This window comes from Acipenser ruthenus, chromosome 5 (assembly GCF_902713425.1).
Source record: "Acipenser ruthenus chromosome 5, fAciRut3.2 maternal haplotype, whole genome shotgun sequence".
In the NCBI taxonomy this organism is placed as follows: domain Eukaryota; kingdom Metazoa; phylum Chordata; class Actinopteri; order Acipenseriformes; family Acipenseridae; genus Acipenser; species Acipenser ruthenus.
Window position 1 is genome coordinate 82,674,803 of NC_081193.1, and position 27,547 is coordinate 82,702,349.

The window sequence follows — 27,547 nt, forward strand, 5'->3', positions numbered from 1 at the left end:
AACATACGGTCTAACATCCATAACATACAGCACACCCTCGCTATAACAAACCTGTTGGGGTCCAAGCCTTTTGCTCGTTATATCGAGGGGTTCATTATAGCCAAAGGGCAATCAAAATGAACGATAACGTGTTGGAGTAAGTTAATGAGATGAGATTTTGACAAAAAGTAGAATTACATGTACCTGTTCGTCTCATGTATGCAGTATTCTGCTTTTTTGGGGGGGGGCGGGGGACGGGGGGCGGGGGGCGGGAGTCCAGGGGGACAGGTTAATGAAGGGCGTTATAGCGAGGGTGTACTGTACATTTATATTAAACTGAAAGCACCCCCTACTGGTCATCCAGACACAGTGTTGTCAAGCAGTCACCCTTTCAAGTGTAGCCCGTCAGATGTTCCACTGGTAACAACACTGTGGGTGATCTGCTTTGCACTCATTTAGTTCAAGCAGAAGACTGCCACATCTATAACCAATAATTACATTTTTCATATAAGAACATAAGAAAGTTTACAAACGAGAGGAGGCCATTCGGCCCACCTTGCTTGTTTGATTGTTAGTAGCTTAGAATCTTATCAAGCAGCTTCTTGAAGGATCCCAGGGTGTCAGCTTCAACAAAATTACTGGGGAGTTGGTTCCAGACCCTCACAATTCTGTGTAAAAAAGTGCCTCCTATTTTCTGTTCTGAATGCCCCTTTATCTAATCTCCATTTGTGACCCCTGGTCCTTGTTTCTTTTGTCAGGTCGAAAAAGACCGCTGGGTCGACATTGTCAATACCTTTTAGAATTTTCATCAGAATCAGATCGCCGCGTAGTCTTCTTTGTTCAAGACTGAATAGATTCAGTTCTTTAAGCCTGTCTGCATATCACATGCCTTTTAAACCCCGAATATTTCTGGTCGCTCTTCTTTGCACTATTTCTAGAGCAGCAATATCCTTTTTCTAGCGAGGCAACCAGAACTGAACACAATATTCTTGGTGAGGTCTTACGAATTCATTGTAAAGTTTTAACATTACTTCCCTTGATTTAAATTCAACACTTCTCACAATATATCCGAGCATCTTGTTGGCCTTTTTATAGCTTCCCCACATTGTCTAGATGAAGACATTTCTGAGCCAACATAAACTCCTAGGTCTTTTTCATAGTTCCCTTCTTCAATTTCAGTATCTCCCATATGATATTTATAATGCACATTTTTATTGCCTGCATGCAATACTTTACACTTTTCTCTATTAAATTTCATTTGTCATGTGTCTGCCCAGTTCTGAATGCTGTCTAGATCATTTTGAATGACCTTTGCTGCTGCAACAGTGTTTGCCACTCCTTCTATTTTTGTGTCGTCTGTAAATTTAACGAGTTTGCTTACTATAACAGAATCTAAATCATTAATGTAGATTAGGAATAGCAGAAGACCTAATACTGATCCCTGTGGTACAGCACTGGTTACCTCGCTCCATTTTGAGGTTTCTCCTCTAATCAGTACTTTCTGTTTTCTACATGTTAACCACTCCTTAATCCATGTGCATGCATTTCCTTGAATCCCTACTGCGTTCAGTTTGAGAATTAATCTTTGATGCAGGACTTTGTCAAAAGCTTTCTGGAAATCTAAATAAACCATGTTGTATGCTTTGCAATTATCCTTTTCAATGTTGCATCCTCAAAAAAGTCAAGCAGGTTAGTTAGACACGATCTCCCTTTCCTAAAACCACGCTGACTGTCTCCCAGGATATTGTTACCATATAGGTAATTTTCTGTTTTGGATCTTAGTTTCCATAAGTTTACATATGATAGAAGTCAGGCTTATTGGTCTGTAGTTACCTGGTTCGGTTTTGTCTCCCTTTTTGTAGATCGGTATTACGTTTGCTATTTTCCAGACTGTCGGTACAACCCCTGTGTCAAGAGACTGTTGCATGATCTTGGTTAGCGGTTTGTAAATAACTTCTTTCTTTTCTTTGAGTACTATTGGGAGGATCTCATTTGGCCCAGGGGATCTGTTTATTTTAAGAGCTCCTAGTCCCTTTAACACGTCTGCCTCTGTTATGATAAAGTTATTTAAAATTGGATAGGAACAGGTTGACATGTGGGACATGTTGTCCGTGTCCTCCTTTGTAAAAACCTGTGTAAAGTAATCATTTAATATATTTGCTATTTTTTTTCTTCATCTATGATTTTGCCATTTGTGTCTCTTAGACATTTAACCTCCTCTTTGAATGTTCTCTTGCTGTTATAATATTGGAAAAACTTTTTGGAATTGGTTTTAGCCCACTTGGCAGTGCTCATTTCTCTCTCTCTAGGCCTTTCTAACTTGCTTTTTGACTTGTGTTTGCAGTTCCAATTACTCTTTCTGTGTACTTTGTTTTTGGTCCCTTTTAAATGCTCTGTAAAGTGCCTTTTTTCTCTGAATATTTTTCTTAATTGATCTATTAAACCATTTTGGCAATTTTGTTTTAGATTTAGATTTGTCTACTTTTGGGATGTAATTGTTTTATGGCTCTAGTACTATATTTTTAAAAAACAGCCATTTTTTCCGTGGATGTTTTCTCTATTTTACTCCAATCTACTTCTGTTAGTCTCTGTTTCATACCTTCATAGTTTGCCTTTCTAAAATTGTAAACCTTAGCTTTAGTCATTACTTTTGGGGTTTTAAAAAGCACTTCATATGAGACCATGTTGTGGTCTGAGTTTGCCAATGGTTCTCTGACCTCAGTTTTAGTTATTCTGTCTTCATTATTTGACAGAATGAATGACTTTTGTACAAACAATATGATGATTACTACATTTTTAGGTCAAATATTGAATAACATCAGCTGTGCAAATGAGTTACCTGACATTGTATAATTAATGAGTAGTTTGGCATTTAGGCACACATGGTTGAATTCTAATTCTGATTCAAATTCTCTTTTGCTTCCTACCCACTTCTAGGAATATATTTAAACTGCTAATTGTCATCAAGGTAGATAGGCACATGAGGAAACCTTACGTGAATAAGAATGATTTTGGAAAGTTAATGCTGTAAAAAAAAGTGAATAATTGAATCTGTGAAATTCGCGGCAGACTTAATGCAAATTAGATGTCTATGACTGAAGTAGCAGTTTATCACTTCAATGTGTGGGTATAAATTATGTTTGTGTAACCCTGCCAGGAATGTATTTAAATGGTAATTGTCTTCATGATAGACTTCACTGTTGAGTGGGGCTAATAACATGTATTGCATGTCAGAACATATAGTTGTGATAGTGTGTTGTAATAAAAGAAAGATCATTTATCTACCAGTACTGGGTAGTTCAGAGGTCGCTTTTTTGGTGTTTTGGAAATTTGAGGAAGAGCTGAGAGACTACAGTAACTAGGCTGATTTTAAATGGCAAGTTATCAAAACATTATTACTGTAAAAAAAAAAACAACCTTGCAGCGTATTCTAGTATCAATTTCAGAAAAATTAAAAGTTTGTGTGATGCATCAGGATACCAGGACAACTTGACTTAGGGTGTACCACTGATGCTTACTAGTTGATATTAAATTAAATAAGAACATAAGAAAGTTTACAAATGAGAGGAGGCCATTCAGCCCATCTTGCTCGTTTGGCTGTTAGTAGCTTATTGATCCCAGAATCTCATCAAGCAGCTTCTTGAAGGATACCAGGGTTTCAGCTTCAACAACATTACTGGGGAGTTGGTTCCAGACCCTCACAATTCTCTCTGTAAAAAAGTGCCTCCTATTTTCTGTTCTGAATGCCCCTTTATCTAATCTCCATTTGTGACCCCTGGTCCTTGTTTCTTTTTTCAGGTCAAAGAAGTCCCCTAGGTCGACATTGTCTATACCTTTTAGGATTTTGAATGTTTGAATCAGATTGCCGCGTGGTCTTCTTTGTTCAAGACTGAATAGATTCAATTATTTTAGCCTGTCTGCATACGACATGCCTTTTAAACCCGGGATAATTCTGGTTGCTCTTCTTTGCATTCTTTCTAGAGCAGCAATATCCTTTTTGTAACAAGGTGACCAGAACTGAACACAATATTCTAGGTGAGGTCTTACTAATGCATTGTAAAGTTTTAACATTACTTCCATTGATTTAAATTCAACACTTCTCACAATATATCCAAGCATCTTGTTGTCCTTTTTTATAGCTTCCCCACATTGTCTAGATGAAGACATAAACTCCTAGGTCTTTTTCATAGATTCCTTCTTCAATTTCAGTATCTCCCATATGGTATTTATAATGGACATTTGTATGGCCTGCGTGTAGTACCTTACACTTTTCTCTATTAAATGTAATTTGCCATGTGTGTGCCCAGTTCTAAATGCTGTCTAGATCATTTTGAATGACCTTTGCTGCTGCAACAGTGTTTGCCACTCCTCCTATTTTTGTGTCGTCTGCAAATTTAACAAGTTTGCTTACTATACCAGAATCTAAGTCATTAATATAGATTAAGAAGAGCAGAGGACCTAATACTGATCCCTGTGGTACTCCACTGGTTACCTCGCTCCATTTTGAGGTTTCTCCTCTAATCAGTACTTTCTGTTTTCTACATGTTAACCACTCCTTAATCCATGTGCATGCATTTCCTTGAATCCCTACTGCGTTCAGTTTGAGAATTAATCTTTTATGCGGGACTTTGTCAAAAGCTTTCTGGAAATCTAAATAAACCATATTGTATGCTTTGCAATTATCCATTTTCAATGTTGCATCCTCAAAAAAGTCAAGCAGGTTGGTTAGACATGATCTCCCTTTCCTAAAACCATGCTGACTGTCTCCCAGGATATTGTTACCATATAGGTAATTTTCCATTTTGGATCTTATTATAGTTTCCATAAGTTTACATATAATAGAAGTCAGGCTTATTGGTCTGTAGTTACCTGGTTCGGTTTTGTCTCCCTTTTTGTGGATCGGTATTACGTTTGCTATTTTCCAGTCTGTCGGTACAACCCCTGTGTCAAGAGACTTTTGCATGATCTTGGTTAGCGGTTTTTAAATAACACCACATCACTGTGTCCAGTCATGGTCACAGTGGTGTGCTCATCTGTGGTATACACAGTTTTTCTTTTCTATATTCCTCTTCTCTCTCTGTCTCTCTTTATGGAAGAATTGTTTTTTACTTTGTGTAATTGTTTTTTTGGGCTGGCAGGTTTCTCTTTTGAAATCCATTAAATAGAGTGATGTGGAGACTGGTCTTGATAGCAATGGCTCATTGTTTTCTCGTCTAATGACTTTCTTTATTGAGTTGATTATTATTTTTGCCTCGTCAGTGACTTTGGTAACTGGCACAGGATGTTCTAATGTCATGGATTAGAAGGAATAATTTACTGTGAAGAATGAAACGTTTTGATGTTACTCCTTTGAAGTTGGCAGTGGCTGTCCTAGCTTTCTGTAGTGCTGCAGGGAGAGTGTTATTTACATATTAATCTGCTGGACTCTCAGCAAGTGATCTTATTTTGTTTGCAGTTAAGTTTAATGGCTATTGAAAGCCAGATCCAATTTGTTATTTATCAGCAGCTATCCGTAATGCTGTGTAGACACCAATGGAACATTCCAATGCCGAAGAGAAGAATATGCAAAAATGCTTCTTGCTATTAATTAGCTACACTGCACAAAATCCACTTATTTGTAAATATTAATTTTAGTTTTTAATTTAGCGATGTAACAAATTTTCACAGAGCAACCATTCATTCGGGCCACTGTCAGTCACACAAGACAGCTGAGCTGCGTTTCTCATTACAGCTACATACTTGGCTTCCTGTACTTCTCCTTTTTATTGCATCTAGCAAAACCTGAGAAACTGAAGAGATGAAGTCATTCTGAATCTTGTTAGAGGTACCCGAGAATACTGGGGCTATTGACAAGTGATTGCTTAACATGCTGTCGTAGAAAGTATCAGAGAAAGTAATTCCACATATTACCACGCTCTGTTTGAGGAATTGTTGCCTTCATCGTGCCCTCTCTTGCTTGCTCATTGTGATGTATTGTATCCCTATGCTTCTGCTCATTCAGTTGAAAAATCAATCCGGGTTTGTCCAAATGTTTTGAGTGTTACTCTTACAGTGGCTCGCAAGTGACTTTGGGAACGCTCATGTTTTTGTGCTGACTTCGATAGACATCCTAGATTGCTGTAGCCAGCGCTGTTCCAGATCACCTTTTCTGTACTGAATGCTTCCGACTTTTTTATTTTATTTCTAAAAAGTAATTCAAAATATTAATTCAACCTTCTCAGTATAATTCTCAATAACACTCTATATAAGTAATATCGTGCAAAATTCAGCATACCCTAGCATATTTATGTCCTGCCTGCTCACTAATGATTGGACAGCTGTAAAACCAGGGCAGATCTTTGATTGCCCCACTGAAAGAATACTTTCAACTGATTATGTCTCACCTCTGCTCACTTATGATTGGTCTGCCGCTGAGAAAATGCAGATCTTCTATTGGTTGATTTTATTTTACATAAAAAAAAAAAAAAAAAAATTCGGAATGATTTAAATTGTAAAAAAAATAAATAATCTGCGATCAGCTCTTTAGTTGATTAATCAGTGTGTCTTTATTTCTTGTTTGTTAAATACATTTCCGTACTTTATTTTAATGTTAAAATCAGATAAAGAAGTGGATCCGGTGTGCAGGGGCCTTAAGTTTGCATTTTGTTTTTAAATGTAAAAATCATGTACAAGATACTAATCCCTCACCTCTGACTAAAAATAAGCTGTAAACCCACACATGGGGCGTTATCGAGAGTAAATTAAGACAGGTCTTTATCCTTAATCATAATTGAATAATAATAATAATTGAACTGAACTTGCTAGCATGGCTTTTATAAATATTATCTTCCATGTTTATAAATGGAATATTTAATTTCTTATGGAATGTCAACATACATTTCATTTATTCAAACCAAGTTTGATTATTATATTGTGGGCAGTTGTTGCTATTCTCAGCATGAACCCATTAAATATTCTGTTTTAAATTTTTTTGGTAATCATTTTCTTTTTGAAATCTGCTTGTAGAAACTGATTTATTTTATTTTTTTTGGACCGCCCTTCCCATCTGTCAACATTAATTATTTTATTGTCCTATTAAAAATCTCTATATAATACAGTTAAGCATGTTCAATCTTTTTCACCAGCCACATTTTATCTGTTTTCTGTATGGCTGGAGGGACCATACTATTTGGCCTCTGTTTTAAAAAGAGCGCTTTTTTAGTAGTACTGCCTAAGAAATCAGTCCGTTCCTGGAAGTCAAATGTCCATTTGGTCATTTAATTTAACAGAAAGATCATTAACTTCCATGGAAGGTCCAATTTCAAGGAGATTACTATTTAAACGAATATGGTTTTTACTATTAACCAAAAAAGAACAATATTAAACAATCATTAATTAATGGCATTATTAAGAAACTTTTTTCCTTCAACCTGGCACTGTAATTGATGTTGCAATTGGAGGACTGTGGATTAGTCCTGCGCGGGTTCGATTTTTACGACCCAACCCGAACCCGCAGCAACACCGTCTTCTTACCTGCGACCCGACCCGCAAGTGTCTGTCCTGTACCTACTGCCTGCACCGACTGACTCTCTCATGCTCTCACATTCACACACAGATATCTTTACCATTCACAGATACAGCGTGGTAGCTTTCTCTGGTGGTCTTGATATATTTTAACATTGTAACAAAAACTCTACTTACTTTACTATAAAATACCTGTCTGTTCCTTTCGTGCCACCAGCTGAAAGGGAGCTACACCTGTGCTTTCGCAGAGATGATGCACCAGTTTTGTGGCTGTCGTTCACAAAGACATGATGACAGGTTTTACAAGCAACGAATCCAGTCACATGTTCATTATTTTCATTCGCTATGATTCCAAAAGAATTCCACACTTCTGATTTACCTCTCAAACAATTATCCACTACATGATATAAACCCTGCGCTATCTTTTGTTTCACCTCGTTCACAGGCATTTTTAACATCACCAAGCAGACGTGATAAAAGGATCTTGCGACATATCAAACAAGCGAGAACACTGCTTAGTCGGCTGACACCTCCCTAATCGCATCATGTTTTAGTGCAGGAAGTACTGGTACATTTACCTTCTAATACGTTATTTGGGAAAGGGTTACAGACGAGTATGCTGAAGAGAGAGAAAACGTTTTTGGTGATTCAAATTCAGACCCGAAAATTGCATTTTTTTGACCCACACTCAAACCGCAAGCCACGAAGAAGTTCACATTCAGACCCAAACTCGACCCGCTTTTGCGGGTCACCCGCGGGCATCCAACCCGATGCAGGACTCTACTGTGAATGCAGCAAAGTTATAGCAGTGTGAAATCCCAAATTAATCCATAGAAATTTTTAATTTTGTTCTTCATACAATCACCACCTTTTAGCTGTGTAATGGCACATTATGCAAGCATAATCATTGGAAATTGTGTAATGTCAAATACGAAATAAAGTAACCCAAACACCTAACAGGAAATGTATTATCGATCCCCTTGCTTAGGGAACATTCCTTTGTCAGGTGTTAGGGTAAGTTTGAGCTACACTCAGCACCCCAGATAAGCTGTGTAAAGGGTGTTATTAAAACATTTGAAATATGTATGATATTTCAAATAAATGCGTAACGAATATGCATATCAATTTTGCTACACAGCTTGAGTTTGCATATCAAGCTTCTTGTACTTCGTTAGTTCCCAGCAATTGTGAATATATGAATGTACTGCAAACGATAGCTAGAGAATGACGGGAAAGCTAATTGTAACCTGCCTGGGAATTGCGAGAAACACATGACCAATAAATCTGGGTTTTCAAAAAAATGGTGAATAAGCAACTGGATTCTTCATTTTGGATTCTGAATTTCTCTGCGCTGTTTTAGTCCACATAACCCTATTCTACAAATTTAGCTATTTGTTAACCAAATTTTTGGAAGGTACATTTATATAATAAATACAAAATGAAATGTGTTTGAAGAGAGTGGGGGTGTTTTTTATTGCTATAGCAAGGTGAGCAATAAGAAATACAATATTATCATTTCTTTATAAATATATAGTATGTGCATGCAGGCCTTTTTGTTAAGTATATTCCGTCTGTTTGTGTGTATTTGCTTCACAGCCACATTGTTTGTGGTCAATAAAGCAAATAAGAATAATTGTTGGTTTTCTTTTTATTGTAAGACCACGTTTTTGTACAGTAGTTCAAAGTACAATTTACAGTTAAAATGTAAGGGGGTAGTTAATGCATACCCCGTAAGTTAGCATTAAAGTATGTACAGTATTTATTGAAAGTGACTTCAAGGTAATGTTGCATTTTACTCACCCAAAATACATTTTACTCACATAGTGTCTAAATTGGAGAGTACGTTGATCCAAAACCTTATCTGGTGCACTGGCTGCACCAAAAGTCGTCTTGTTAACAAGCTAGTTCAACCTTGTACTAATGTTGTGATTTTTTATATATTTCTTTTTTTTGGTCTGGTTCCAGTTCTCCCAATGACACTGTTACCATTTCAATTTTAAATCAACCCTCAACCCTGAACCGTCATCCAAATATTGCATTTTGTTAAAGTTTAGATTACAATGTTTCCACAGGTATGCCCATAGCAAAGAAGGTACCTGTGCCTCTATTCAAAGAAGTTATGCCAAGGTAAGTTTAGTTATGTATTTGCTAATTTGCTAATTTTAAATTGTTCGTATTTACTGTTTAACATACGTATCATGTTATACATAACCTGTTTTTAATAAATGCAGTATTTGAGGAGGACTGCTGAATTTACACATTTCATTACTAAATACAGTATGACATGGTATGTTGAATAATTACGGTGGGGAGGGAACCCCGGTTTGCACCCACCCATACAATCTCCGTATCTCCTTGGTGTTCCAAGGAAATGTTGTTGTTGTTGTTGTTGTTGTTGTTGTTGTTGTTGTTGTTGTTAAAAAATAAAATTAAAAAATAAAATGGAAGGGTTTTTTTTGTTTGTTTGTTTTAGGTCTGCTAACATTGAATTGTAAAAGTTGGCTTCATAAAGATATGAAGAATTAGCATTACCATTTGATGAATAGGAGTCCTTCAAATTCAGCGACAGATTTTCTTTTTCTGGAGGCTTTTGTAACCTTTTGTTGCATTTGAAATCACCTGGAGGCTTGATTTATAGCAGCTAAAAATAGAAACCTTACAGAGAAATTGTAGTATTCATCCATCACTGCTTTGTCGTCCTTGGGAGTAGAACAGGGTTTCTCAATTTACTCCACTCAGACCCCTTGTTTGCTTAATATTATCTTGATTTTAATAAGATAGCCATCCAAGTTCAGTGTCTTCCCAAATGTTTGTTATTAATTAAAATGTCATAAAATGGGTTACGCCAAGACTTGTACAACATCAAAATCTGTTTTGCCATTTTTGTGGGTGCCATGCAAAGATAATGTAGTGCTCTGTATTTCAAGAACTTGGGAAATTTTTCACCTGGTGCTGAATTTTATTTACTTACAAAGTAGCTTTACAAAGTGACTCGTACAATGTTTAAGTGACGGGAAGATGGTGAAACAATAGACACTTAAAAAGCAGTGTAATGAGAATATATCAGGTTATCAATAGTGAGAAATTAACCAACCAAAATCCTTAGAAAACAGTGGATACCCTGAACTGTTGCACATTAGCATCACTGTGAAAACACAAATCCGCCTCATAGATAGTATTGGTATTAACTGTTAGGTTCAAACTTTTACCCAAATCCTATAAATTACAGGCCTCAAATAACAGCATATGTTTGTTAGGCCAGATAGGTGGCACTGGTGCATACAAACTTAGACAGTCTTGCTTATCTAGCCTAATGTACGTCTCTGGCTAGCAACTAGGACTGAAGAACAGCTTCTGAACTGAGGCCAAAGTACCTTTATTACCAAAAAAAAAACTAAGTAACTGTTTTAGTAATTGCATTATGAACTACTGTGTGTGTAGATAGTAAATGATGAAAATGCAAATTGAAGCTTCTGCCTGTTCAATTCACTATGGTTGAATGATGCTGAAACAAAATGCATATCAGTTGCTACTAATAAGTACAGGGGCAATTTTAATGAAGAAAACATCAGCAGATCCAAATGCTGTTGCCTTTCAACTTGAAAACACAAACCTCTCTTCACTGTATTCATGGAAATAGAGGACAATTAAGATTTTATGCTTTTTCATATGTATATTTTTTTATTATAAGGCACTCTGTCAAATCATTTTTAAACTCCTTAAAATATTTCTGAAATATGCACTGAGTGGTCTGTATATTAGCGTATTGCTTGTTAAACCATGTGATGCTGAAAATAGCCGTATTTCAGTCATTTCTAATTTGTTGCTAATTACCCATTGTGTTTCTAGTAACTGGAAGTCTGTACATGAAAGGTCTCAGATAGCTGTATAAAACATTAGTCAACAGCTGTGAACCATAGCCCTCCTTGAAGTACCATTAAACATAAAATTGTTTCATTTTAGATAGTGGTTATGTAGTCATCTTGCATAGGCACCTGCCCATGGCTATATTCGAAATACTTCTCATTATTTTAGAAAAGCATTGCCTAATATCCTTAGTTAAAGTCAAACCCGGCAGCAAACTCATTATCCTAATGTTCAACAGGAGGTAATGAGTTTTTGAGACTCCATCCATACAAGAAAACACAAAAAAAAATGGGTTTAAGTGCAGGAGATAATAGGTTTCCTGCCCTTGCCCTTTTTTCTTTACAATATGAAATGACATTGTGAATTATATCTTGCAGATATGATTGGTTCCAGACCGACACAAATATCACAGTCATCATATACACAAAAGAAAAGGTAAGTAACACCCCTCTCAGCCTACAAAAGTCCCACACATGCAAACAAATAAATAGGATCTTTCCAATAGGAATGGAATAGGATTATTCCAAATCCCAGGACAGACATTTGACATTGTGTGCAGCAATGTTAAATATCCCATTGCACGTGAGAATTCATCTCTGTGATAAGAGCAAGCACCAAAACAGGGCTGTAAAGTAACATCAATGACTATTGGATGAAGATGAAGCTTTGGAATTTCAATTGTGGAAAATGTGATTCAACATACTTCATAAGAACAGCTGGGGTCAGACTTATAATGGGGTGTCAGTATTAAATAAATCATACTGTTTTACAGTTCTGCCAAATTAAAGCAACATTTAAAAAGCTAAGAGCTTTAAACCTCACTCACAGTTTGGCCCGGGGGTCCAATCCAGCAGGTATTCAAATCACAGATTTGCATACTAATATGTACAAACAACACTGAATTACCCTTTGTGAAGAGATGCCTGCTATTATCACAGTTGGGCAATGCATCATGTATCATACAAATAAAACTAATTGAGAAATAAATTGAGCAAGATTAACTTTGGTTTGTTCTCGTTTGCACAAAGGCTTAGAGAGCGTTTTATCTTTTACTGAATTTACAGGCATTGCAAATTAGCAGAAATGAGCATCCATTCTTAATTTGCACCCTTGGGGCAAAAACCAGTACAGTACATTGTGATTTACTGCAGATTGTCATCAGCTTACAGAACATAATAGCATAGAGTTATAGCATTGTTTTATAGCTATGTTAACAGTGTTAGATTTCCTTCCAGGTCATAGTTCTACTCATTAAAATTAAATTAGTATTTCTTACAAGATATCAGACACTCGGAGCATTAAAAAAAACACCCAGTTAAGCATTATGTTAAACTCTAAGAAAAAAATAGATAGATAGGTAGATAAACACTTATGTTTTCCGGTGGTGATTTTCTGCAAACATTGCCAATTCTGGAACACCTGGGAGGCTGTTGATGGACACATTGGTCAATGCAGCCACTGTGTCAAGGGACAAGCTGTTTGCCCCCAGTGCCACTGTTGAAGTCAGTGTTTGAGATCATTCAATAAATGCTGCTGAATATTTGCACACTTTCAAACAGATTATTTAGTGGATCATTGTCATGTGATGATATACATTTGCATGCACTGCAGACTTTTTTGTCCAGTCAGTGTACATATCAGTAATTATTGGAACATATTTGGTCATCACAAAAAAAACAGTTCTATAATAAATGAATACATTTAAATAATAATAATACATTTAGATGACTAATTAATTGCCTGTGATCCCTATTCTTCATCTCCTTCTGTGTTGTACCAGTAAATGTGTTGTGTCATATGTATATGGGGTTAATCAATCAAGTTAAAATCCTCAAAGATGAACCATGATTTTTCTTCTCTAAATCAAATTACAATGATTTTATTCCCATTTTTTAACTTTTAAAATCATTTTGTGTTTGAGTGAATATTGGTCAATGCTGTTTTTATGTGCTTGCAATGGAAATGTATGTTATGAACAGAGAACTCATGTCTTTACTGTTGAGAAGCACAGCATCTATTTTCAGTCTTTTCTCTTCTTCCCATGGGAAAATAAATGTGGAATTTTTTTTTGCTGTGGCCTTGGATAGTGCTTGTTTCTATGGAGACTCACTCCACCTATAAGTTGGATAAGCATGTCTGAAGTGACTCATTACACAATGCTTGCATTCCATTTTGATAGGATGATTCAGCTAATAGGTCAGTACGAATAAGCAAGTCTACCGTATGTATCTCATATTCTGCTTAAGATGCTTTAAAATGCTCTTAATACTTTATTAAACCAAAATATGAATGCTTTCAGGCAGCCAGATGTACTCTCTTAATCAGCCATTGTGCTTCAGATACATTATATGTGCTTGTGTTTGTGCAGTAAATTACTTCTGTGAAATGTTTCTGTTGTTCAATACATAAACTCACCTCCAGCATTATCAAAGGTAACTTGTGTTCTTATCTCAGTTTACAGAAAATGTTACGTTTTTGCACATTGCTAGCAAAAACCCCACCTTTATAAAATGCATTAGTGCATAAGGTTGATATTCAGAGTCATCTGGCTTTGCATAAAGTGTCACACTTACGTTTTCCATACTTTGCATCTAAATTACCTCTTGTCCAGCTGTTATGAAATGGGTGGTGTAATGTGTGTATTTCTGATGTATGTTCATAGAGTGGATGTAGGTTGTGGTGATTCATATTTTTCCATAATGTTGAGCTGTTTTTGTGTTTTAAAGGCTTTAACCTGTGGAAGTGTGATTGCAGACCTCCAGGGCGGTGTTTTGAGTACAGAGGTGATTCTTGGAGAAAGTTCATATCTTCTTCACATCAGTAAGTTTTATACAATCCTTATTCACTGTACTTTACTGATGAGTCACAAGCTATTTTATTCAGTAAGGCAAACAAAGCAACAGTCGTGTTTGCCCGATTTCCTTTGAGTCCCAAATGAATAAGTTTAACTTAATTCTCATCCCTTTGAAAAATAAATTAGAAATACTACTTTAAAATGTTCATGTAAGGGCTGACATGTTCATCTGGATTTCTGAAACATAAACTTTGTACTGGGCCAAAGGAAAAATCAGTCTGACCTGTGTGAACTAACTGATGAGCAACAGCGGGTTAGAAGAAGAAGAAAAAGAAAAAGAAAAGTATAAAACATTTTGACCAAAGTAAGATGCAGTCAGTCTGACCTACAATTTGCTCTGCTGTCACTCAGCATGCCTTAAACATCTGAGATACCCACGAGAGAGAATTCCAAGTAGGGTACAAGGGTTAAACAATACTACAGATAGTTTACCAAACTGTGTCATGGTACTCTGTAATATACCGTAACTGTGTAGGAACCAATTTGCTTTAAATAGTTCTTATCCCATTAAAATGCATGCTAACAGTCAATACTGTTGAAAAACTCGATTTTTTTTTCTCTATAGATTTTAAAGTAAAAAAAAATATATATATATATTTGTATGTACACTGGGTATGTAAACAATTTTGATCTTTTCATTTACATTAACTTGATGTTAAAACATACTGGGCACATTTATATTTTTGCTAGTTGGGAGTCTCATTGCATAGCAAAAATTCAGTATTGGGAGCCAATATTATACCAAAGCTAAATATTGTTCCTGAAAAATACTAAACCCATCCAGTTTTCAATTTGTTTTAGTAATTTGTCTTTGTTACAGGATTGTCTCATGAGGTAGAGGAAGATGTCTCTGGTAAGTAAGCACTGTATTATATGAAAACAACAAAGAAGTGGCGGCATTGTGTGTGTTTCTTCCTTTAATATTCGATCAAATTAAACGCTTCTTCTGTAAAACCATTCAAGGCTCTCAATGCTTAATTAACAAGTCAAAATGTAATTGTTCCAAGTCTTTAGAAATTAATTGTTTAAGGGTTATCTACTGTATAAAACCTGCTAGATTTTTGGCTGTCCATGACAGGGGTTGGCCACCCCTGCACTACATGTTACACTGCATTTAGGAACCGGTAAATGCTTGAACACACTGCATAGAGCTGCACAATTTCCTAAAATATATCTGTTATAGCTTGGAGCGTTTGACTGTATTCATGATAACCCTGTCCTATCGTGTGACATTGAACCTCGTTCTCTCAAAGTATCCTGACTACTTTTGAGGGTAAGCCTGGTTCATTCAATGCTGTTCAATGTACTGCCAGTTCACCCCACAGCAGTGCATACTCAGTGAAACTGGGGGTGGCTGTTGCAGACTATTTATCTGTGGGAGCTAGGAAGGAACATTTAAGCCCTGCAGAGCTTAAACACTGCAAAGCAAAAATATAACTATTTAAAAGTGCAGACTGCTATTGTCCTACACGAAAGACAAAAAGCAGTAAACCGTAAACAAACATCAGCCCTTCGGATTAGACTTGAGCAAATGGAAAATTTACAGGCAGGAGCTCAGAACAGCAGTCGTTCCAGAGATGAGTTTGAAACCTAAACCACTTGACACAGAGAGCAATCGATTGATAAGACCTTTGTGTGAATGTTGTCTCTGGCACAGAGTTCTTGGCTTCTTTCTGGTCACGTGACTTGGCATGCCGAGCAAAAAAGGGGACAGGTTACGTGCTCTGGTCTCCATTTTCACCTCATAAAACAAAGCAGTGAAACAGAACCTAGCCACTACATTTGTTGGAATGTCCAGGCAATGCAAAAAATGCTGAAAATGCATACTTTGATAGATAAACACGATTGCCTCTGAAAAAAAAATAAAATAAATTAAGCTCCAGTTTAATGCTTTTTCTTATTAAAGCTTTTAAAGAACAGTGCACACATTATAATCAGTTTTAACTACAGCAGATATGCAATATCTCACGATTTGCCACAGAGACACAGTTTCAGATACAACCTCTCCTGACAATCACACAATAATATACAAATATCTTGCATTACTGGCCAAAACAAAAGTTTAAAAAGCATAGAAATTACATCTTAGTTTTTGTCACTATAGCGTTAAGGTGCTATTATGCTGTTTAGTTGTTGTATCCAATCTATTGGTATTCTAAAGCTTGGTATTGTCATAATTGTATTCCTATTTTGCTGGCAACTAGGATTTCATAAGAGCAAGTTGAGAGGGTTTCAGTTGGAAATAAAGAAAAATGGTTTAGAATTTCAATTAGTTTTTCTATGTTGATAATAAGTCACAAAAATATAGAGATCTCCTAAGGTTGCATGGATTTGAATATAAAAAAAAACATATAAAAGAAATCTAAGTCTAGACTAGACTTGATTATGAATATGGCATGCACTTTTCGGTTTTAACTGATAATAACCTATTACCCCCCCCCCCCCCCCCCCGATGACATGGACAGCCTTAAGGTCAGGAAGGGGATCTTAAAAATAATCAGATAAAAAAACCGGTAGCCAGTGTAGTGATTTTAGAACGGGGGTAATGTGTTCCATTTTATTTGTGCCTGTCAGTATTATTGCAGCAGCATTCTGGACTAACTGTAGCTGATGTACCAGTTTAGAAGATAACCCATACAACAGTGCATTCCAATAATCAATTTGAGATGTTATAAAGGCATGAATCAGAATCTCAGAGTCTTTTTGTGAAAGGTGAGATTTTGGCAATATTATGTAGATGGTAAAAAAAATGATTTAACCACTGATGAGACTTGAGCCTCAAAACTAAGTCCAGAGTCTAAAACAACTCCCAAGTTTCTGGCTGAGGTTGATACAGCAATATCACGGCCACAGGACATCAGCGTAGTTTGGAGTGGTTTCCTACTGCCCACCAAAAGAAACTCAGTCTTGTTAGAACTCGTTGTTAGTCAACCAAACAGTAATATTATCCAAGTAGGCTGATAACCTAGAGTCAGTATTCATGGAACCAGGGGTTATGTGTCATCCACATAAGTGTAGAAATTCAGTCCATGTTCTCTAATTACACTACCTAATGAGAGCATATAGAGATTGAAAAGAAGAGGGCCAAGAACTGAACCCTGCGGGACAGCAAAAAGACACATTAAATATATCAGTCAGCAGCACCACAGGACACAGAGTACAGATAAAAACTAAACCAAGAAAGCACAGTTCCACTCAGTCCAACACACTTATCTAGTCAGTTTAATAAGACCGAGTAATCAATGGCATCAAAGGCAGCATTGATTCCCGAGTGGTGCATCCAGTAAAAAGCACTCGCTAGAGTGCAGGATGCGCTCTATAGCCTGGACGTCGCCGGTTCGAGTCCAGGCTATTCCACAGCCGACCATGGACGGGAGCTCCCAGGGGGCGGCGCTCAATTGGCCGAGCGTCGCCCGGGGGGAGGGAGGGTTAGGTCGGCCAGGGTGTCCTCGGCTCACCGCGCACCAGCGACCCCTGTAGTCTGGCCGGGCGCCTGCGGGCTTGCCTGTAAGCTGCCCAGAGCTGCGTTGTCCTCCGACACTGTAGCTCTGAGGCGGCTGCACGGTGAGTTTGCAGTGTGTAAAGAAGCGGGCGGCTGACACGCTTCGGAGGACCGCGTGTGTTAGTCTTCGCCCCTCCCGAGTCAGCACAGGGGTGGTAGCGGTGAGCTGAGCCTAAAAAATAATTGGGCATTTCAAATTGCGGAGAAAATAATAAAAACTAATTGGCAACGACTAAATTATTAAAAAAAAACAAAAAAAAACGCAGCATTGATATTCAACAGAACGAGTGCTGATGTGCATTATCTGCACTGATCAATAGACTATGCGTACCAGTGCTGACTCAGCACTGTGTTGTTTCCGGAATCCAGATTGAGATTTGTTAAAGAGATGATCAGTAGAAAGGTAATCGAGTAGTTGTCTAGTAACAAACCCTCTCCAGAACCTTGGCCTAAAAAAAGAGAGGTTTTATAGATGATAGGTATTTAAAGAGTCAGGCCCAGATTTATAAAAGGATTCAGTCGTAAAACATGCGCTGAGGGTTCTGAATTCTTGGATGGGATTTATAAAACACACGCAATGGCATAAACGCGCAATTAATACGTGATTTGTGGGGGCAATGTCTCTGTGCGCTTTAGCCCTTAATGCATATGTTATTCTGTATGTGCATATGTAATTCTGGGGCGTAATTGAATGAAACCGCTAAAATTGGGAGGGGATTTTGCAAATTAGGTCTATTAAATATTCTTTCTAATTTATTAAAGCTGCTGGTAATTGCGGGCCTTGTATTTTCTTGATTATTTTAAGAACTCTGAAAAGCAGGCGTTAATTTGCCGCAGTCAGACAGTAGGCTATATATAAGGTAAGGTGATGTGGGGGACTTGTCTGCAGCAAGAAGTGACATTGTTTTCAAAGACAAAGAAACATTTAGTAACATTTTGCAGAGAGCTAATTTTTTAACCCTTCTGATCGTCAGTTTGTAAATTACGTATTGTTTTGCACACTCCAATTTGCAATACATGTTTCATAGCTTAATGACAAAAAAGAAAGTCTACAAATAGAGACTATAGAATCCATGTAAAAAAAGGTTCTTAGAAGCACCTAAAAAGGTATCCCACAGTGGCAAAGGAAGGTTCTAATGAGAGCCTTTACTTCTAGAGTGTAGGCATTATTATAAAAACGGTGGAGGAGATTAGGAAAAGATGGAACGATATTCCAAGGCACACTAAAGAAAAAGTCTCATATACATCTAATACAGTGAGGGCTCATCCTCCACCGTTATTTTAGTAACGTTATTTTGTAATATGGCATTCTGGTATTTAACAATACTGGTTCAGGCAGTATTGTTAAATTCAAGTTTGAAAGAAAACTGTAAAAAAAAAAAAAAAAAAAAAGACAGCGGGACAGATGACGCAGTTAGTTTGTAGCTAGCGCAAATACAGTACAGCTGGTTGTAGGCACATCTGAATAATGTAGCTATATTATAGACCATACAGATATGCTATAAAATCATACATAGAGTCAGAAATACAGACATACATAAGAAATAGGAGAGTAACTGCATAAGAATTTAATTAGATATAAGCCGTAGTTAAACTGAAGACTGTTCGTATGAAGCTGTATGGAGTTAGTGTTGTTGAAAATATTGCTGTACAATGGAAGGATTTGCCGTCTGTTTGACTGCCATGGATGTAAGTAAATAAAACATATTGTTTCTGAAGTTTGGAAAGTCTATACGCCTGGAATTATTCTATATGAAATAAGAAGTTGAACTAATACGCGAAGCACAGTAACTGGATAATGTGTCGTAATGTATAAGCAACCTAGACTACAAACTCTGAAGTGGTACATTTGTTTATTAAGAAGCCACCACACATTCCATATTTTATTCATTTGTCCTGGTGATGTATTTCGAGCTTGTAACACATCTTCATGTGTTACAAGTACTGCTTCTACCAAAATCCCCACGTCCATATTGGTGAATTACAGTTTTCTCTTCCGAGCATCCTCATCACCATGACTAGTACCAGGCTGAGGTATTTGTGTACCATTCATTTTCTTTTGGAATGTGTAGCCCACACACGCAGGGTTGACCCAAACCCGCTATTTATTGTGAGAGGTGTGTAATTCTCCTCCGCTAATTGCAGTGAGGGGTATTTAAATTCTTTGATTGCGGAAATCACCTAATTAGTCTTATAAAATAGGTTGTTATTTTGACTCTGAGTGCGGCCGTACTGAACATGCACATTACATGGCTTTTTGCAGTTGTTTTTTCCCCTTTATAAATTTGGGCCTCAAAGAGTCTAATGAGGGCTTTTTTAGAAATGGAGAACGTTTTATATATCCACAATATCAGAAGCTTCAACTACTGAAAAATTAGAAAAGTTTAAAATTGATGTTTTTGTCAAAAGTGAATGTGATGTCTTGAGCATGGCTTCTAATGGCTTTGACCTTGTCTGTAAAGTATTGAGCAAAATCTTAAAAAGGGTGAAGGATCAGCATTGTGTTTTGGTTGAATAATTTTAATGAAACTTTCCTGTTTCCATGACCCTCGGCTATAATGTCGGATAGCCTTTCTAGCTGATGCAAGAGCAGAGTTAAAAGTAGATTAATGTTCCTTCCAGGTCTTCCAGATCAGTAAGTCTGCATGATTGGAACGCAGTTGTGCTTAACACCGGTTTGAAAACCAAAATGTGAGGTTTTGTGAAGCCACAATGGGACATTAAACAAAATCAGTTAGCCAGTATATACAGGAAAATGGGGATTTGGTTGAAGAAACTATAAAAGGAAAGACAGAAATCGTATACGAGCACTGCAGAGTTGTAATTCCTGAAAAAAGGTACACAAATGTAAATATTTTACCTGCGTGGAATCCGTTTACAGTAGTTCAGATTGCAAAGGGACCTGGGTTTTCTTAGTCCTACTAGGCAAACACCTGCACTTCAACAGAACGTAGTAAGTTAACTCACAATTATAATTCTGTATGATAGATGTGTGTAATAATGAGGTATTAGAAACCTAAATTTTGTGTATTTGAGTGGTGGTTATTTTTTATCCCTGAAAGTAACCGATTTAAGAAAAACTAAGTCATGCTAAATCATAAATAAAAACTGCAAAATTGAAGCCCTTATTATGAAGATTAAATAGAAAATGGAGACCCTGGTGTGTTGCAATCAGGAACAGAAGACCTTTTTCCCCATTTACTGTTTCAGTATCCATACACTACAGTAACAATACATAAGAGCTCAAAATGATCACTGCTTTTTATGACATTTTGACCATTATGGGGTCTCCTTTTCAAGTAACAATAGAAGGTGCACATTTGCGTAAGTGTGTAGATATGGGCTGTCCTGTATACGACCATTTCATATGAAAGATGCAGCTCCTGTCCCGACTGCTCTTGGTGGCTGTACACCCTATTGACTGTGCTATAGCAGGCGTTTCACATTCTGTGCTCTCTGTATTGTATTTTGCTGGAGAAAAATAGGGTCAACCAGTATAATGTAGGTAACCATAGTTACTGAATGCACTACTTTATGTGGACACTATAGTGGTCCTGGATTTTGTTTTAAAATCTATTGAACTATATGCACTGTAACTGTACACCAAACTAACTATTCATTACAATATATACAAGGAAGCATGCTACTGTGAATCAGCTGGAAATCGAGTTTACTGTCACAACCATTCTGGTTATTTTTTTATTATGGTTATGCACAGATCTAAAACACTTGGCTAAAGTGTTTTGCTTCTTCTAGGACAAGAAAAAAAATGACCAGATTCATCTGTCAAGCATAGCTTTTTCTGTCACAAATTCTTTGAGCTCATTCTTAACTGATCGAAAACAATTATTCCAAATGTCAATCTGACCAGTACTGTGTATTTTAAACATCATTTACCATGTGCTTTCTAAACCATTTGGTTGATAAAACAAAAATGCCTGATTTTGAAAGCTTCTTTTTGATGTGCATTGCCAAAATACTTCACTTCAGGTTCGTGTTTTTTACTTCTGTTTATTTCCTTTTAGTGCAGACATCATGCGGAGTGGGAAAAGTAGAACTCGGCATGAAAAAGAAATCAGTCACTAAGTGGAAAGAATTAGGTCTGCCCCTGGACTCTCATGACTCGCTGCTAAAGAGCAAGGACCGAGGTGTGTTTACTGAAGGTTATATGCTGTCTGTACAGAGATTGTCTTTCCTGTTCACCTGGCATACAGCACATTATATATTAATATATCTCTGTGAAAATGAAGTGGAGGCAGACTGAGGGCGCGGGTAGGAGACACTTCTTTACACAGAGTGATGAGGATATGGAATATATTACTTAAGCATGTTGTTGAATGGCCTTCTCTCAAATATTTGAACTTGATCAGAATCCAAAGTTGCAAACACAGACCCATATGACTCTAATCTTACCTCTTCTAGCACGCCCCTTCAACAGGAAGTGAGGAAAGATGTGTTGGTTATGTTTTGTTTTTTTTAACCAAATGATTTTTTTTTTTTTAAATACTGCAGGACTCTTCTACAGGAAGTGTACCTTGGTTTCCATAACAGATGTAACTCATGACACCAAACTGTACTGTTTACAACTTCCCCATGGAACAAGCTTTCAAGTTCCCATTGGGAAACATGTTTACCTCAAGAGTGTGATTAAAGGTAAATTAAAGTGATTTATCCATCACCTAGTTCTTAATTGTAATGGGTATACAGTATCTATACAAACTGTACCCATTCTTTCTTCTGTCTATCCCTCTACAGGCAGTGAAATAGTTAAGCCTTATACTCCAGTTTTTAGAAGGCTTATCCCTGAGCAAGAAGTCACTGACTTTGACAGCAAGAATATCTTCCTTATGATTAAAATCTACCCTGATGGAGCTCTCACCTCACACATTGGAAACCTGCAGCTTGGTAAGTGAACTTTTTTTTTGTCTTTATGTCCCCCTGTCACTTGAAGACAACTTTAATTATTATCATGGGGAATTTCATCATGTGTTAATAGTTTTCACAGCCATTGCATCTAGCTGCAACTTCTCAACTAATAGCCATTTACTCTCTTGAGTTCTGTAAGTTCGTTGCCTTTCACCTTCTGATTTGAGGTTCATGTTCCATTACTGCATCTCATAAGGAGTTTGAAGCAGGAGTTTGCATGGTTCACACAGTTTCATGAATTCTTTATATTACCAAAGCAGTCTGCTAAAAATAATATGATTCTACTTTGGCTAAATTGTGGCTGGTGAACATTTTTAAATGTTGGACTTTTCAAATGGCTTTGGGACATGAAATATGATCTTTACATGGTATAGTTTACAAATACTTTTTTGCCTGTAATTATTTAGTCAACATGTTCACTTCAAAGTGACAGATGTTTGGCAGCCCCTCAAAAAGCATACACAAAATTCTTGTTCAGTATGCTTGTTTATTATACCCTGTTACTATAATACATGTGACCCTGGATAGGACCCTTACACTTGAATTCAGTTGAATACAGCAACAAAATAATCGGACAAACTAAACTAATTAAAAATAAACTAAATAAAAAATAAACTGACCTGCTCACAGAAGCATCTAATTTAAAGCAGATTCCAGATATCTGTCCACAGTATCCTTTTTTCTTGTTTTGCAGCTTCGCCCAGTTTACTGCCTATTCCAGTTTCACAGTGGTTCTGGACCTCAAATAACATTTTCTTTTCTTTCAATACTTGGGTGCATTTGGCTGTTTTAGTCCGTTTAGCATCATTACTTCCAGCTTCAGCTTTTCACTTCTATAGAATGCATTTTTCTAACAGAAAGTTCGGGTTAGGGTACACAGGCTGAGTTTTGGGTATGCCTGCTAGTATTAGCAGCAACACCTTTTCATAATTAGGAATCCATGGGGTTTAAGTTGTTTTGGGTCTGCTGTGAGTTACCTTTGGTATTTATGGCTGGTTAGTGATTGGTAGCAGGTCAAACTGTTAGCCTGACAGAACTTGGGTAGGATGAGTGTGAGCAGTTCACAGGTTAGTTGAAAAGGAGGTTGGTTACTGAAGAAGACATTACTTACAGGATTACCTTAGAGGATTGTCTGTTACACAACCAGCTAGGCCTGAGGGATAGAGCTTGAGGTACAATTGGTCATTGAACAAGGTCAATGATTGTTTATATATGTTTTTGTGTAATTCTTACCCCAGACTGGCATATTTTCTACATTGTGTTTGGAAAGAATATTTTACTGCATTGGCACTCACTTTATGTCTCTAATTAAGGAACACTGCCAATGTGTATTCTTGGAATCCTAAAACCCATAGATGAAGCTTGATCATGCAAGTCTATAAATTGAAATTGATACTACCTTAAATTACTTGTCCATTCCGCAGTTCTAGTTTGGTGGCTTTATTGTTTTTAAAATTAGATTTTAAAAAATGTATTAAAAAAAAAAAAAAAAAGAAAGAAATACAACTTTACTGTAATATGTTGCTATTGTGGAGTCTGCAACAATAAGAAAACATGCTAACATACTAATTAGGCCTATGTTCTTGTTTCTGACTATTTAGGGGACTCTCTGTATGCAAGCAACCCGGAAGGTCAGTTCAGCACATCCCATCTCCAAGGAGTGACAACCCTGTATCTGTTAGCTGCTGGCACTGGTTTTACTCCGATGGCCAAGCTAATTCAGTACGCTTTAAAGGACCTTGATGGTCTCAGGTAAGTTTATATATAAAATACCAGTGGTATTAAAGCTGTACTGTAACATTCATGTTGGATTTTATAACACACAATGATTCACTGATGTTGTCTGTCTCCATGACATATTATAGCAGTGCTGATTTAGGATTGAGCCCCAGTCTCCTGTCTGCTGTTCTGTACAGCTCAACTCTGTCAACCACAGGAGAATTACATTTTAGGACACTCAGCACCACAGTTGTACATTCATCGTGATGACTAAGGGAACTTTATCATCAAGGCTTGTCTCTGCATCCACTCAGACAACCCCCAGGGATGGAGTGACTTTAGAGAGTAACAGAGATTAACCCTTTCATGCAGTGATCACAGGAGAGTATATTTATTCTTTTGTGCATTGGTATGTATGTGTGTATATATATATGTATATATATATGTGTGTGTATATATATATATATATATATATATATATATATATATATATACACACTGATGCACAAAAGAAATGCAACACTCAGGTCTAATGGCTTCTATAAAATATTTTAAACATAGATGTGAACAAAAATACAGATCAAAGAATCATGATATGTTTTCAGTATGAAATGTGAAACACTGTCAAAATGAAAACATTACAAAGTTTGGATCGGGTATGACCTCCCTGAGCATTAACACAAACCTGGCAGCGTTGACACATAGACCTGATCATGCTGATTAGCAACCAGGCGATCTTCATTACTCAAGCGGGGTATGGTTGTATCTTTCACTGTTATTGCGTTAATTAAAATCATGTCTTTTCGAATGGCTATTTATACAGATTCTTAATCAACTCATTTTGGCAATTTTAACTCAACTCAAATACCAAACACTGAGCACATGGTGTTTTTATGAAATCACATGACTTGAGCTCATTATTTTGTTGTTATCACAAAGAACAATGCTACTCAAACAATCAAAAAACCTATCTGCTCACTGTTTAAAATGTAAATAACATTATCTATGTGCCCAATGAGCTATTGATTGCTACAAACATACATACATACATACATGTGTGTGTGTGTGTGTATATATATATATATATATATATATATATATATATACAGACTTGCTCAAATTTGTTGGTACCCCTCCACAAAAAACAAAGAATGCACAATTTTCTCTGAAATAACTTGAAACTGACAAAAGTAATTGGCATCCACCATTGTTTATTCCATATTTAATAGAAATCAGACTTTGCTTTTGATTTTTTATTCAACATAATATTGTAAATAAGAAAACAAATGAAAATGGCATGGACAAAAATGATGGGACCGCTAACCTAATATTTTGTTGCACAACCTTTAGAGGCAATCACTGCAATCAAACGTTTTCTGTAGCTCTCAATGAGACTTCTGCACCTGTTAACAGGTAGTTTGGCCCACTCTTCCTGAGCAAACTGCTCCAGCTGTCTCAGGTTTGATGGGTGCCTTCTCCAGACTGCAAGTTTCAGCTCTTTCCATAGATGTTCGATGGGATTCAGATCAGGACTCATAGAAGGCCACTTCAGAATAGTCCAATGTTTTGTTCTTATCCATTCTTGGGTGCTTTTAGCTGTGTGTTTTGGGTCATTATCCTGTTGGAGGACCCATGACCTGCGACTGAGACAGAGCTTTCTGACACTGGGCAGTGCGTTTCGCTCCAGAATGCCTTGATAGTCTTGAGATTTCATTGTGCCCTTCACAGATTCAAGGCACCCTGTGCCAGGCACAGCCCCAAAACATAACTGAGCCTCCTCCATGTTTCACTGTAGGTATGGTGTTCTTTTCTTTGAAAGCTTCATTTTTTCGTCTGTGAACATAGAGCTGATGTGACTTGCCAAAAAGCTCCAGTTTTGACTCATCTGTCCAAAGGACATTCTCCCAGAAGGATTGTGGCTTGTCAATATGCATTTTAGCAAATTCCAGTCTGGCTTTTTTATGTTTTTCTTTCAAAAGTGGAGTCCTCCTGGGTCTTCTTCCATGGAGCCCACTTTCACTCAAAAAGCGACGGATGGTGCAATTAGAAACTGACGTACCTTCACCTTGGAGCTTGTATCTCTTTGGCAGTTATCCTTAGTTCTTTTTCTACCATTCGCACTATCCTTCTGTTCACTCTGGGGTCGATTTTCCTCTTGCGGCCGCGCCCAGGGAGGTTGGCTACAGTTCCATGGACCTTAAACTTCTTAATAATATTTGCAACTGTTGTCACAGGAACATCAAGCTGCTTGGAGATGGTCTTGTAGCCTTTACCTTTACCATGCTTGTCTATTATTTTCTTTCTGATCTCCTCAGACATCTCTCTCCTTTGCTTTCTCTGTCCATGTTCAGTGTGGTGCACACAATGATACCAAACAGCACAGTGACTACTTTTCTCCATTTAAATAGGCTGAATGACTGATTACAAGATTGGAGACATGTGTGATACTAATTAAAGAAACTAATTAGTTTGAAATATCACTATAATCCAATTATTTATTATCTTTTCTAAGGGGTACCAACAAATGTGTCCAGGCCATTTTAGAATATCTTTGTAGAATAAGCAATAATTCATCTCTTTTCACAGCTTCTTTGCTTTATTCTATGACATACCAAAGGCATGCAAGTATACATGATAAAATAGCTTTTAATTTCATCACTTTTCAGGAGGAAGGAAGCATTATTTCAATGAGCTGTAAGGGTACCAACAAATTTGAGCACGTCTGTATATATATATATATATATATATATATATATATATATATATATATATATATGCACGTGCTTCTAGTTCTGACTTATGGATGCAAAACTTGGACCCTCAATGCAAAAAATCATTCAAAAATTACAAATGACTCAACGGAGTATGTAAAGATGCATGCTGGGAATAACAAGAAGAGACAGGAAAAGGAAGGAATGGATAAGAGAGAAAAACAAAAGTATGCAATGTTATGTTATTATAAGAGCGAAAACTGAAATGACAACACTGGACCAAGGAGATACTAGACTGGATCCCAAGAGATATAAAGCGACCAAGAAGACGACCTCCAGGAAGATGGCAAGATGAAATTAGGAAACACACCGGAGGAACGTGGATGAGGGACGCAGCACACAGGTTTTTGTGGAAGAGTCTGGGTGAGGCCTTCATCCAGCAGTGGATTGAAAAAGGCTGAAGATAAGATGATGATGCTATATTGT

At 37.0% G+C, this 27,547-nt stretch overlaps 1 protein-coding gene across 2 annotated transcripts in view; it reads left to right on the forward strand.

Annotated features, from left to right (window-relative positions):
* Positions 1-27,547, forward strand: part of LOC117402314 (cytochrome b5 reductase 4) — a 42,338-nt gene that overhangs the window by 9,247 nt on the left and 5,544 nt on the right. For both annotated transcript variants that reach the window (XM_034003338.3, XM_059024634.1), the window contains exons 5-12: positions 9,555-9,609; positions 11,727-11,784; positions 14,076-14,169; positions 15,024-15,056; positions 21,731-21,853; positions 22,218-22,358; positions 22,461-22,610; positions 24,233-24,383. In XM_034003338.3, coding sequence (XP_033859229.3) covers positions 9,555-9,609; positions 11,727-11,784; positions 14,076-14,169; positions 15,024-15,056; positions 21,731-21,853; positions 22,218-22,358; positions 22,461-22,610; positions 24,233-24,383 — 805 coding nt within the window. The remainder of the gene's footprint in view (positions 1-9,554; positions 9,610-11,726; positions 11,785-14,075; positions 14,170-15,023; positions 15,057-21,730; positions 21,854-22,217; positions 22,359-22,460; positions 22,611-24,232; positions 24,384-27,547) is intronic.